Genomic DNA, 12,374 nt, shown 5'->3' on the forward strand with positions numbered 1-12,374 from the left:
TGTGCGGCCGAGGCAGAAGATTACATAGCATGTTCGATTTCTTATCTACATGACAAGTGACAGCCGCCCTATGACATCAGCGATGCATTCGCCCACATCGGCCATGAACATTTCGATCTCAGAACCGCACTGGTGGAGTAGTATACACGTGTAGATGTTCTCAAGCAATCCTTATCAATAGTAGCAGGGTATCTAGTAGTGTGTTAATGATTGTGACAAGCACATGTAAAGTTACATACCATCATGGCTTCGGCGGGCCCGTAATGAATCGCTGGCGGTCACCTGGATCTTCTGTCTCTGTCGCGGCCCCTATCGCGGTCCCGGTCCCGGTCCCGGTCCCGATCCCAAGCTCTGGAAGAACCACCGGGGCGCGCTTCTCTAGACGCCCTCTTCTCTTCCTTGAGGTTCCTAGCTTTCTCCAGGGGATCAATGACAACCAACTCCTCCTCAGCTTTCTTCCGGAAATTGAAATCCTTGCCAAGTTTGTCGGCAGCGAAGCTCAGCGTGTGATACATCCAACCTTCATCGTCGCTCTCATCCTTGACCTCTTTATCCCAGGCCCGGCAGCTCTGGCAGTTTGCGATGAAATGCAGGTCACATACCTCGCCGTCCTCACCTTGCTCGCCCCCTTTCTCCTTTTCATTGGCAGAGGGCCGAGACTCTTTCTTTTCAGCCGGCGCCTGCTCCAATTTTGACTTGAAGGACTTCAAGAGGTCCAAGGCTTCTTGTTCCTCTCTTGTGCTAATGCCATTGCCACCCGGGCGCCGCTTCCTCCCCCTTATCGCTGTTTCTGGGACGAGTAATTCCAGTGTGGACTTCTTCTTCTCCTCCTTGACCGGCTCGGCATGGATCGTCCGCTTCATGGATGCTTTGACCGCGGCGATCTCCTCGTTCGTTTTCTCCAGGAGCGACTTCTTCTGGGATTGCTCCAACTCCGGGCTAGACCTATCGCTGCTATGAGTTCTGGGCACTGGTGCCTTTTTCTCCAATACGGGTTCCGGGGAAGGCGGGCGCTTTCGGGTCTCTGATGCCTCGATCGTCTGCACCTCCTTGGCCTCCCTGTTGTGTGGTTTAACTTCTTTCTTGACAGACGCCCGAACCGGCATTGTCTTCTGCGCCGGTTCTTCATCCACGTCCATCACGATCCTTGTATCAAATTTGGCCTTTTTGATCGTTGGAACATCTTCACCATCGCCTTCCTCGTCTCCGAAGCTGAGTAACTGCTTGCCGGCTTTTCTCTTCTTCGGCTTCTTCTCTGCCGGGGAAGGTCCAGGCACCCCCTGCCGAACCTTTGTCTCCCTCTTCTTCATGTCATGAAATGGGTTGATGAGAATTTCGATGCGTATGATTTTGACTGGGTAAAGCGGCCGCTCGCTGCCTTCTGCCACCTCGGCCTCTCCCATTTTGGCCAGATTGTAGATTGTGTCACCAGCCACTCGGCCAAAGAGAGTGTTCTTCCCTGTGAGTTCCTCCGTCTTTCCCAAGGTAAAGAAAAACTGGCTACCGTTACTGTCGGGTGTTCCCTCGTTTGCCATGCCTAGGAGACCACGCCGATTGAACTTCAATCGCGAATGGAATTCATCCTTGAAGTTCACCCCCATAGGGCCAGCGTTCTGTCCTTTGCGCTGGTCCATCGGCCAAGGGTCTAAATCACCGCCGAATGCGCCGCCATCGTAAATCGATTCGCCTCCATGCCCTGTACCGGTCGGGTCGCCGCCTTGCAGGATGAAGCCCGGTACAAGGCGATGGAAGATGGTGTTGTCATAATATCCATCTAGGCTGAGCTGCAAGAAATTGCGACAGGTCAGGGGCGTTTGCTTCGCGAATAGTTCGACCGCGATTTCACCCTGGGTCGTGTGAATTATTGCTGACGCAGTCGGTTGCGGCTCGAGATTATAGATGGCCGACATGGTCAAATCCGCAAATTCGAAACGCCACTGCCTCACGACAATGCTTAGGCGCCGGTGGTGGTGGGGGACACCAGCGGTTTCTGTTGTTCTCTACTCCGTATACTTCGTAGTGCTCACCAGGTCAATCGAAAGGGCGGATGGATTGGACTTGACGGTTGCCAAGCCTGTTCAGTTGCTTCAGTTGCCTGCCGTAGGCCCGTAAACTTTAGCGTCAACGCCACAACGGTGACGGAAGTCTTGAATGCACCGTGCGCCCGGGCGGTGCAGTTCCGCCCACGCAATGCCTTGAGCTTGAGCTCAAGACTTCCGAGTTTTGAGAGACTTCCAGACTATGTGTATGTTCAGCCAAAGATCCTCTTTCTGTTGCTGTTACGTGACGAGCATACATAAACTTAATTTATTCGGCCGTCGCAATACTTTTCAGTTTCAGGAAATGAATAAGCAGCTATCCGTGCCTTCAGTTGGGTCTGGAAAGTGTGGCTGTGCCACATGCAGACCACTGCGGGGCTCGGCAGGGGATATGGGACTCGTCCTTGCTCCAGCTCGGAGCTTGCGACTTCAACACCTGGGAGGAGATCTGTTGAAATTTGAGACCGACAACACCTTTCGTCATCTACTTAGCAACTTTGAGCCCCTTCCAGTCTTCTTGCCGACCCGGCTTCAAGTTCTGCATTCGTGACTGTGCCAAGCCGGGCAGAGAGTTCCGCATCCATCATGAGCGACCCACGGGAATCGTCCTCTTACCGAGTGACGCCTAGGATCCGCTACAACACCGTCGGCGGTGTCAACGGACCTCTGGTCATCCTCGACAATGTCGGCCTCACATACCCAACTCCCAGCTAATACGCGGCTGCTAACCGTATCCCTAGGTCAAATACCCGAGATACAATGAGATTGTTACCCTCACTCTCCCCGACGGCACACAGCGCTCCGGCCAGGTCTTGGAGGCTCGAGGTGGGCGCTCCGGCATCCCGCATTGTTGCGATAACCAATACTGACATGCGCGAACAAGGAAACCGAGCGATCGTTCAGGTACGGCACCTGACATGATTCGTCCCGACAGAGACATCGTCGCTGATCGCATCCGCAGGTTTTCGAGGGCACTACGGGTATCGATGTGAAGAAGGTGAGACACGACCAGTGGTGAGCAGGAGTTCGGCTCAGTCGGCTGATTAGCGACAAGACACGGGTAGAGTTCACAGGGGAGAGCTTGAAGCTCGGTGTCTCAGAAGACATGCTGGGGCGAATCTTCGATGGTTCAGGACGTGCAATCGACAAGGGCCCTAAGGTATTGGCCGAGGAGTTTCTGGATATCAACGGCAGCGCAATCAATCCCTACTCGAGAGTAAGACCCCCCAACGCTGCTCACCAGGACACCGATGTTAAAGGCGGCATAGGTCTATCCCGAGGAGATGATATCTACTGGTATCTCGGCCATCGATACCATGAACTCGATTGCGCGTGGGCAAAAGATTCCTATTTTCTCGGCTGCCGGTCTGCCGCACAATGAAATCGCTGCTCAGATTTGCCGGCAGGCCGGCCTGGTCCAGCGCGAAGGCGTGACGAACAAGGGTGTCCATGACGGCCACGAGGAGAACTTCTCGATCGTGTTCGCGGCCATGGGTGTCAACCTGGAAACAGCCCGATTCTTCACTCGTGACTTTGAGGAGAACGGGAGCTTGGAGCGTACCACGCTGTTCCTCAACCTAGCCAACGACCCTACGTAGGTGCTAGTGCTCATGGCGTGCCAGCCTCTTACTAACTGGTTGGCAGCATCGAGCGCATCATCACTCCCCGCCTCGCCCTTACAACCGCCGAGTATTATGCCTACCAGCTTGAGAAGCACGTCTTGGTCATTCTCACCGATCTTTCAGCTTACTGTGATGCCCTCCGTGAGGTGTCAGCCGCCCGCGAAGAAGTTCCCGGTCGCCGCGGTTTCCCCGGCTACATGTACACGGATCTGTCCACTATCTACGAGCGGGCCGGCCGTGTAGAAGGCCGGAACGGCTCAATCACGCAAATCCCCATTCTTACTATGCCGAATGACGACATTACGCACCCAATCCCCGACCTGACAGGATACATCACAGAAGGCCAGATCTTCGTCGACCGTGGCTTGCACAACCGCGGTATCTACCCTCCAATCAACGTGCTGCCGTCTTTGTCACGTCTCATGAAGTCTGCCATCGGCGAGGGCATGACGCGAAAGGACCACGGCGACGTATCAAACCAGCTGTACGCAAAGTACGCCATTGGCCGTGATGCGGCGGCTATGAAGGCCGTCGTCGGCGAGGAGGCGCTGTCTGCCGAAGACAAACTGTCGCTGGAGTTCCTCGAGAAGTTCGAGCGCAACTTTATTAGCCAAGGGCCGTACGAGTCTAGGACCATCTTCGAGTCTCTGGACCTCGCGTGGAGTCTGCTGCGCATCTACCGCAAGGATATGCTGAACCGAATCCCTGCCAAGATAATCAACGAGTTCTACCAGAGAACACCGGCTGATCGTAAGGGCAAGGGGAAGGCGCCGACCAAGGACACCAGGGACACGGCAGGGCCTGAGGAGGATAATCTAATCGACGCATGATTACGACGGCCCGGTGAAGCGGCCTTGGCCCCTTGACAGGGTCCATCTGTGTAGGCGGAAGTACCTGCCAAGGATTAACGTAAGACCTGCTGTATATGTTCGGTTCAGGGACCGTGGTTGGTGGGATTGCAGATTGGAATTGCTTTATAGACCTCCTTGTCTGTCAATTGTCCGACTTGTGGTACGGCTGTGTCCCACTGGTGATACATAGGCTGTCATTGGAGCGCGTGTAAGCGTACACCAATACACCTTGTCTGCCGCGTCCTAAGCTAAGTTACGGTACCGTAGGCACCCCGGACATGGCCCTGTTACTGTATTCTCGCAGTTTAAGGGCCCAATATCTTGAAGTCTGCTGCAAACTGTCATGAGTTGCACGGCGGTGCAAAAGCTGGTGGCTAACGTCAAACTTCCTATCTCCGAGAGCAGAACACCAGTGAGACTCATACTGTAAGTCGAGCCCGTGTTGAGCAAAGTGAATACCGGAGGCTTGGCAACAATAAGCTTTACTGGGAGCTGCGAGCTCGATCTGTAGGCGAGAACTGGGGTTGCAAGATGACCCACATTGACAAACAACTTCAACTTCTCCGCACTTTTCTCCCGCACCCACTGAGCAAACCCCAACCACCCCTATTCGTGGTACCTATCAAGTCAGATGCAGGGAAACGAACGGCTATGGTGACGGTGAGTGAGCCCACTGCCAACATGACGGGAATTGGGTCCCAAAACGGCCGGTCCCAGACAATGGATGGAACCTAGGCGAGGTGGTTCTGAATCTTGATTGAACCTGGAGGAATCCCAGTCAGGTGGGATTGAGCCTGGGGGCAGAGAGGCTACACTACTGCACCCCGCAACGTCGTGAGCTTCCCAACTTCCTCTTTGGGGTTTTGGAGGAGCCGTGATCTGCGATGGGACTCAAGATCTTCACTCCACTGTCATCATCACAGGCAGGCTCGGCAGGCCGCGCTCGTGTTAGTGTTCATGTTTCCTGGAACCTGGGTTTTATTAATTATTTCTTAGGCTAATCGAGACGCTGCCGTTTCACTGCATACAGTAGCACCGTGCTACTATTTGGCCCGTCTACCGGGTCTTGGCGCAGAAGTTGCTGAACCGTCCTCGCTGGCGCAAGATCCCGCAGCATATATAGGGATCCTGCGTTCATCGAGTCACTTGCAGATACACGACCACATGCAAGCAGGGCGCAATTCGCCTTCATCTCAACTCTAAGGTCGCATTAACCACGCCCACCCCGCCTGACTGTAGCTCGCAGTATTTACAGTACCTTCACCAACTTCCCTGTCAATGTAAACTTATATAGCTGACCTTGGTCGGGTATTCATTCTCCGCCTACTTCGTCTCTTCTTTCCCTCCCTTCTTTCCCTCCCTCTGACAGTTGGACCCGTCACCCGTCCCATCGCTTGTATTTCATTTGTATGGTCCGGAATCACCTCTGATAGTCCTCCAGTTGACGGCTGCCATAATGCATATACATACTCTCTTAGGCGCAACTCTGCTGCTGGGGTTGGGTAACGCCGTGGCCGACTCTTCATCTAATTATGAACCGGATGAGAATGGAAAATATTGGATTCATGGAGAGGGCATCTCGGCTGCCTTTATTCCCTACGGGGCGTCTATTTCCAACCTCATGATCAATGATCGGTATGGGATCCCGCGAGACATTGTCATGGGCTTCGACAACGCCAGCTATTACAGCATTGATGAAAAGCATCCCCACCTCGGCGGTGTGCCTGGCCGCTACGCGAATCGCATTAAGAACAGCACCTTCGAACTGGACGGAGTGGCATACCATGTGGCAGCCAACGAGAATCCCACCTCTGAGAACCCTGAAGGCCTGAATACCCTCCACGGCGGCCCGGACGGCTGGGACTGGCGCAACTTCAGCGTCGTTGCCCACACGGAAAATAGCATCACCTTCTCCATTGTCGACCCGGATGGCAAGGAAGGCTTCCCGGGCGAGGTCATCTCGTATATCACTTACACGGTTGGCAACATGACGTGGGACGCCAAGATGGTCGCCATCGCCACGACCAAGAAGACGCCCATTATGCTGAGCAGTCACACGTACTGGAACCTGGACGGCTTCGCCAACAACGAGACCAATACGGTGCTAAACCACACGTTTCACCTACCTTACAGTGGCCAGCGCGTTGCCGTAGACAACATTCTTATCCCTACCGGCGACATTCTGCCAAATGTCCGGGGCTCAGTCAACGACTTCTGGAGCGAGCCAAAGCAAATTGGCAAGAGCTTTTCAGACCCAGAGATTCACGGAAACTGCGGTTTCAACTGCACGGGTTATGGTGCGTTCCCTCTTTTTCTCATGCAGGCATTTCTGACAAGTTCGCTCTAACTCAACGTACACAGACAACTGCTGGCTCGTTAACCGCCCTGGGCCTCACGACTGGCGCGCCCCTGGCGCCGCCGTTGCCAGCCTGTCATCAGCATGGTCCGGCATCAAGCTTGACATCTACACAGACCAGGAGGCCTTCCAAATGTATTCCTGCGGCGGCCAGGACGGGACTTTTGCCCTCAAAACCACCCAGGGACTGCACGGCAGCGGGGATGGCGCTGCCCCCTTGTTTCCCCGGACGGTCCCAAAGTACGGCTGCGTCGTGCTCGAGGTGCAAGACTGGATTGATGGCATCAATCATCCGGAGTGGGGCCGCTTGGGCAAGCAGGTGTTTGAGCCGGGCGGTGATCCATATGTTCTACAGGTTAGCCACCGATTTAGTGTCGACCACGAGTAGCGGAAATGCGGGAATGCACGGTAGCGAAACTGTCCAGTGACGGATGCTCCGGTGGAGGTTCCAGGATCCAGCGGCTTGGGGATTTGGGTACCGGTAGTTTAGGCGTTTAGCGTGAGGAATGAACTGCTTTATGATACCCGCTGTGGTACCGTTGTTTCACCAGGAAACTATGGTAATCCGTTATGTAGCTAATGTAGTGCCTGCGTTGGACTCATCGTCCTTGGACTGTGTGTATGGTTTCGGCTAAACGTAAAGGTGACGGCGTCAGCAGCCGTGACGAGACCTAATTCAAGACGACAGCTAGACATTCCGCAGAAATACTGTACTGAATTTTGGCGTTGCTGACGCCCTGGTTCAGTGTCATCTGGTGTAGAGGGTCTAGGGATAGGGGCCAACTAAACTCAAGGTGAGAGTCGGGTGTGACACGGTATGCAGAAAACGGGGTAGTGGGTTAAGGTAGAGTCCTCACCTTCAACCTCAACATCAACGGACAAACCTACCACTTATGGAGTGCACACCTACAGTCTACCGGTATCTAAGCACTCGAATACAAGCCGACCAGATTTCTATTTTTGACTCTTGCCTGGGTATCATCCTCCAACTTAGGCAGCTCATATCACCAACCCAGTCAAAACTACCGACTACAGCGAACAACCGAACAAGTGCCACATCAAGGTACCCCTAAACAATAATTCAAAAGACCACCTCGACAGACAATGTCACTCTCATCCTCACACCCAAACCCAAACCCAACAACAACACAGCCCGTCCCTCTCCACCCCCGCCCCCAAAACTCACCTCTCAGGACCAGCCCAAAGGCCCCAAACCCCCTCCCAACCCTGCTCCAAACCCCGTCCGGCCTAGCCCTGCTGGAGTTACAAGGGACAATCAACCTGCCCTCAACCGCTTCACCCCTTTCTTCCTCTTCCATTCCCCAAGGAACAGCAACAACAGCCACAACAACAGCACAAACCCGGATCCCAATCGGCCGCCTGCACTTCCCGGACTACCACCCCGACGATCAACCCGACAACAACGCCTGGATGAAAAGGGTCTATCTGTACGTGGGCGAGCACCAGCGCCTGCAGGGGACGGTGCAGAAGCTGCCGCGGGCGCTGGCCGTCGTGCGGAAGCGGGCCCGGGTTGCGGAAGGGGCTGGGGAAAGGGAGGGGACGGGGGGGGAGGCCGGGGAGTTGGAGGTTGTGGAGGTTGTCAAGTGGAAGGCGGTGTTTTCGCAGCGTCCTGAGCCGGTGGGGAGTTGATACCTTAGGGCATTTTCATGTGTTTTGTTGGGGTTGGTGGCTTGGGGACTTGATGGGTTGACTGGGCGGAGCATGAGAGGGGAGGGGAATGGCAAGGAAGGGGAGGATTGGGGGTTGGGGGCTGGCATGCGGGTTCCTAGAGGAGCGAGTCACGACAGGTTAGGATCAACGGGGTGCTCTGTGACCGGTGAAGTTGGGGTGGGTTGTAACGGGGATGTGGATGATGTGATGGAGCATTCAAGGCTTGCTGGCTTTGTGTATCCGGATACGTCGAGATACGGTTTCAGGCACGCATCTGATAAATTGCTGCTATTCACGCTAGCTGACTCCTACTGGAGCGGCAGGCTTGACTCTGCCAAGCCCCTCCTTGCCATAGTAATCCATGGGATACGCGCCCTTGCCCCAGTCCTCCTTCTCCTCCAGTGCAACTAGCGCTTCGTACGGAGTGAGCAGCGGCCGCGGGAAGGCATATCCCCAGTCGATGCTCAGCCTCGGACACGCCACCTGCACCCAGCACTCGACGTCGCTCATCAACGCCAACTTGCCTGGGAAAATCTCGCTCAGCAGCAGGTTAACGAATGGGATCCCCATCTGCTTCAGCTTGTTCTCTATCAGAGCCATGGTATGCGGGTTCCCCTGCCGTCCCAGCGACCCGAGAATGAGTCCCCATTTCTTGGCCCCCTTCGCCGTCCGGATTGCGTCCCGACGGAGATCCTGCATCTCGTCGTGACCGTACGTCTCGTGCGTCAGCTTCCGTGAGTACGGGTCGTACCGGTACGCTGGGATACCCGGGTTGTGGATCATGATGCTCTCGAGATGGAAGCGGCCGTCTCCCAGGTAGAGGATCAAGTCCACGGGGCTATCAGTGTATGTGGAGAGATTCGGCGACGTGCACCCGAGAATCTCGCCTTTTGAGAGCGGTGCAATCTGCGGCACAATTACCTTGAAGCCAGCCTTTTCCAGCGCGGACCGCACTCCGTGAATCGTGGCGTTGAACTGTATTGTTCCCACCATGGCGATCGTCTTCCCGGGAGCAAAGTTCCGTTCCAACGTAGCAAGGAGGTGTGAGGTGTCAATGCTAATGTCAACAAAGACGTAGAGCGTCTTGATCTTGGTCACGTCCACGGGGATGAGACAGCTGTGGGCGTAGTGAACCAGCAAGTCGCAGCCCATGGCCCGCGCCGTGTAGTCATCGATGCAGCATGCGCCGTACGTCACATCGCCCATGATCAGCGTCTCGATTCCCGGGCAAAACTGGGTGAGGATATCCGAGATGGTGGTTGCGAAAAGCAGCAGACCCTCGGGCATCTGCAACGCTACCCTCTTGGCACCCAACGTGCGGATGCGGTGAATGGTCTTGGGTATTTCAAATGAATAATTTGCTGGGAGAAGGGCTATCGCCGCCTTGAGAGCTTCATCATTGAGGATCTCTGGTGGCACTTGGTTCAGCATTCTCGGGGCCTTCCTCGGCTGCACGACTGTAACGGCGTATCAGCCTCCGATTCCACCAGCTCACATTTCAGAGCACGCGATACCTTGAATGGCCCCGCTGTCTTCGAGCGAGACGCTTCCCGGGGCTGCTTTGGATGCCTCGGCTGCGGCCCGTCTGCCAACGAAGCGTCTCTTGGGCTGTTTTAGCGCATTTGGAACCGGTTGACTTTGCTCGATGTCGGCTGCGATGCCCAAATCGACAAGCGCTCGGTCTTCCTCCATGACTTTATTCGGAAGAGCCTTCCAAAGATCAAGGCCTCTGAGACCTCACTTTCTGGGAGGATGAATGGTTGCCGAGCTTATGGAGCGGCGATTGTGTGGTCTAGGAGGCGATGAGTCTCAGAACTCGGGGTCCGTCTTGTTCAAGTAGAGGCAACCTGTAATTATAGGCATATGGAACTCAAGCGAGGCCTGTCTCGGAGACCATTTTCATTGCCAAGTTTTGGAATCAGATGCCAATCTTTGGAATTCAGGCTTCTGTCCACCTTCAAGACGCCACATCTATACCTCACCATTACAGTTCCTCTGGTAGGTTTTCTTAGGGTGAGGCGGAAGGCGGGTGGTTCTTCATGCCAAGCTTCGAGACTCACGAGGAGGCAAGGCTGGGGTGCCCCACCGTAGTTACTTTTTGCAAGAGGATCCATAAATTCTAGCCAATCAAAGTTTGCAGCAATTGTGCCCTAAGAACCTCTTGTGGTTGGCGAACACACAAAACCTTTGCTTCGATTTATCTCGTGTCCGTCTGCAGCATCACCGACGTTCAGCAAATACCGCCAAAATGAAGGTGAGAATTCTCATATCAAACTGCAGACAGACTGGATTATCCAATCCTGCCTGTTTGGAAATTCACGATACTGACCCTACGTTTTAGCTGAACATTTCGCACCCTGCGAACGGCTCGCAGAAGCTGATCGAGGTCGAAGATGAGCGCAAGCTCAGGCACTTCTACGAGTATGTCTTCGGCACTAGTACACATGTCAATTGCAGGCCATTAACTGACTTTGTATCGCAGGAAGCGCGTATGTTCCGCATCGATTTCCGAACCGCGAACCGTTTGCAGACGTACTGACTCGACCAGATGGGTGCTGAGGTACCCGGCGACCCGCTCGGCGACGAGTGGAAGGGATACATTCTCCGTATTACCGGCGGCAACGACAAGCAGGGTTTCCCGATGAAGCAGGGCGTTATTGCGCCTACCCGTGTCCGTCTCCTCCTCTCCGAGGGCCACTCATGCTACCGCCCCCGCCGCACCGGCGAGCGCAAGCGCAAGTCTGTCCGCGGCTGCATCGTCGGCTCCGATCTTTCCGTCCTCGCTCTGTCTATCGTCAAGCAAGGCGAGCAAGACATTCCCGGCCTCACCGACACCGTCCACCCCAAGCGCCTCGGCCCCAAGCGTGCCACCAAGATCCGGCGATTCTTTGGCCTCAGCAAGGATGACGATGTATGTGCCGCGTGCCATTTCATTCCCGTCATCGCCTGCCCTGGAGCTGCGACGATGACGATACGCATCGCGCAGTTCGGGTAGAGTCTGAGATACGATTGGAGGCTAATACGGGAAACGTTGCTCGGAAAATAGGTTCGCAAGTACGTTATCAGGCGTGAGGTCCAGCCTAAGGGCGAGGGCAAGAAGCCTTACACCAAGGCTCCTCGCATCCAGCGCCTGGTTACTCCCCAGCGCCTGCAGCATAAGCGCCACCGCATTGCGCTCAAGCGCCGCCAGGCCGAGAAGGTGAAGGATGAGGCGGTACGTCTTTCGATGCATCATACCGTGAGAGACCAGTGCTGACCGTGACAAAGAACGAGTACGCTCAGATCCTGGCCAAGCGCGTCGCCGAGGCCAAGGCTCAGAAGGCCGATCTCCGCAAGCGGAGAGCCAGCTCGATGCGCAAGTAAAAATTGGGCGTTTGGTAATGGGTCTCTGGTTGCTTTCGGAAAAGGGTCATGGCGTGTTTTGTTTGCAGACTCATTTGGGACGTGTACATGGCATAGAAAGCTTTCACGAAATCTCGACTATGAGTCTTGCTTTGAGTTTCTCAGCATTGGGTTGAGCGAGTCAAAGGCGGACAAGCAAGAAGCACCTGAGGGCATGATGCCAACACCCTTACCGTGATGCAAAGCATGGGAGGGGTTACTATGACTCTCGGAACCGACATTTCCGCATCAAGTATGGCACTCTACGCGCTCTAGGCACACCAAATTGCTTGATCAGGACGAGGTTGAGGTGAAACTACTCTGTGTAGAGAGTTGGCCTGTCCCTAATCAAGTTCACGCACTTTCAATCCTGCGATTTGACATCTGAAGGCATCTGAATACCTAGACTTTGGCCATCATTGACAGGGATCCGTGAATACGGTAAGCATACTTA

General features: G+C 54.8%; 6 protein-coding genes across 6 annotated transcripts; 4 read left to right on the forward strand and 2 right to left on the reverse strand.

The window, feature by feature from the left end:
• Nucleotides 1-123: 123 nt before the first annotated feature.
• N656DRAFT_775695 (cyclophilin-like protein) lies at nucleotides 124-2,306 on the reverse strand. The gene is made up of 2 exons (XM_064814487.1): nucleotides 240-2,306; nucleotides 124-192 (listed from the first exon to the last, which is right to left on the reverse strand). Exon 1 carries the CDS (start codon nucleotides 1,908-1,910, stop codon nucleotides 279-281), a length of 1,632 nt encoding a protein of 543 aa, XP_064673314.1. The 5' UTR covers nucleotides 1,911-2,306; the 3' UTR covers nucleotides 124-192; nucleotides 240-278.
• N656DRAFT_775696 (V-type ATPase) lies at nucleotides 2,227-4,804 on the forward strand. The gene is made up of 7 exons (XM_064814488.1): nucleotides 2,227-2,723; nucleotides 2,780-2,864; nucleotides 2,923-2,942; nucleotides 3,001-3,036; nucleotides 3,094-3,255; nucleotides 3,308-3,633; nucleotides 3,684-4,804. Exons 1-7 carry the CDS (start codon nucleotides 2,625-2,627, stop codon nucleotides 4,489-4,491), a joined length of 1,536 nt encoding a protein of 511 aa, XP_064673315.1. The 5' UTR covers nucleotides 2,227-2,624; the 3' UTR covers nucleotides 4,492-4,804.
• Nucleotides 4,805-5,708: 904 nt separating this feature from the next.
• On the forward strand, nucleotides 5,709-7,575 carry N656DRAFT_775700 (aldose epimerase-like protein). Its single transcript, XM_064814489.1, has 2 exons — nucleotides 5,709-6,809; nucleotides 6,874-7,575. Exons 1-2 carry the CDS (start codon nucleotides 5,969-5,971, stop codon nucleotides 7,254-7,256), a joined length of 1,224 nt encoding a protein of 407 aa, XP_064673316.1. The 5' UTR covers nucleotides 5,709-5,968; the 3' UTR covers nucleotides 7,257-7,575.
• Nucleotides 7,576-7,662: 87 nt separating this feature from the next.
• N656DRAFT_725414 (uncharacterized protein) lies at nucleotides 7,663-8,509 on the forward strand (the record flags this gene model as incomplete). The annotated part of the gene is made up of 1 exon (XM_064812557.1): nucleotides 7,663-8,509. A coding segment is annotated over exon 1 (537 nt), but the record flags the coding sequence as incomplete, so codon positions are not given.
• Nucleotides 8,510-8,798: 289 nt separating this feature from the next.
• On the reverse strand, nucleotides 8,799-10,591 carry N656DRAFT_775701 (Diphthamide biosynthesis protein 1). The gene is made up of 2 exons (XM_064814490.1): nucleotides 10,054-10,591; nucleotides 8,799-9,996 (listed from the first exon to the last, which is right to left on the reverse strand). Exons 1-2 carry the CDS (start codon nucleotides 10,229-10,231, stop codon nucleotides 8,837-8,839), a joined length of 1,338 nt encoding a protein of 445 aa, XP_064673318.1. The 5' UTR covers nucleotides 10,232-10,591; the 3' UTR covers nucleotides 8,799-8,836.
• Nucleotides 10,592-10,787: 196 nt separating this feature from the next.
• N656DRAFT_795454 (ribosomal protein S6e) lies at nucleotides 10,788-11,902 on the forward strand (the record flags this gene model as incomplete). Its single annotated transcript, XM_064817412.1, has 6 exons — nucleotides 10,788-10,793; nucleotides 10,881-10,960; nucleotides 11,022-11,028; nucleotides 11,088-11,450; nucleotides 11,586-11,753; nucleotides 11,807-11,902. The coding sequence occupies 6 exons, from the start codon at nucleotides 10,788-10,790 to the stop codon at nucleotides 11,900-11,902; spliced, it is 720 nt and encodes a 239-aa protein (XP_064673319.1).
• Nucleotides 11,903-12,374: the final 472 nt, after the last annotated feature.

The sequence above is a fragment of the Canariomyces notabilis genome (assembly GCF_033297395.1).
Source record: "Canariomyces notabilis strain CBS 508.74 unplaced genomic scaffold N656scaffold_3, whole genome shotgun sequence".
Classification (NCBI taxonomy): domain Eukaryota; kingdom Fungi; phylum Ascomycota; class Sordariomycetes; order Sordariales; family Chaetomiaceae; genus Canariomyces; species Canariomyces notabilis.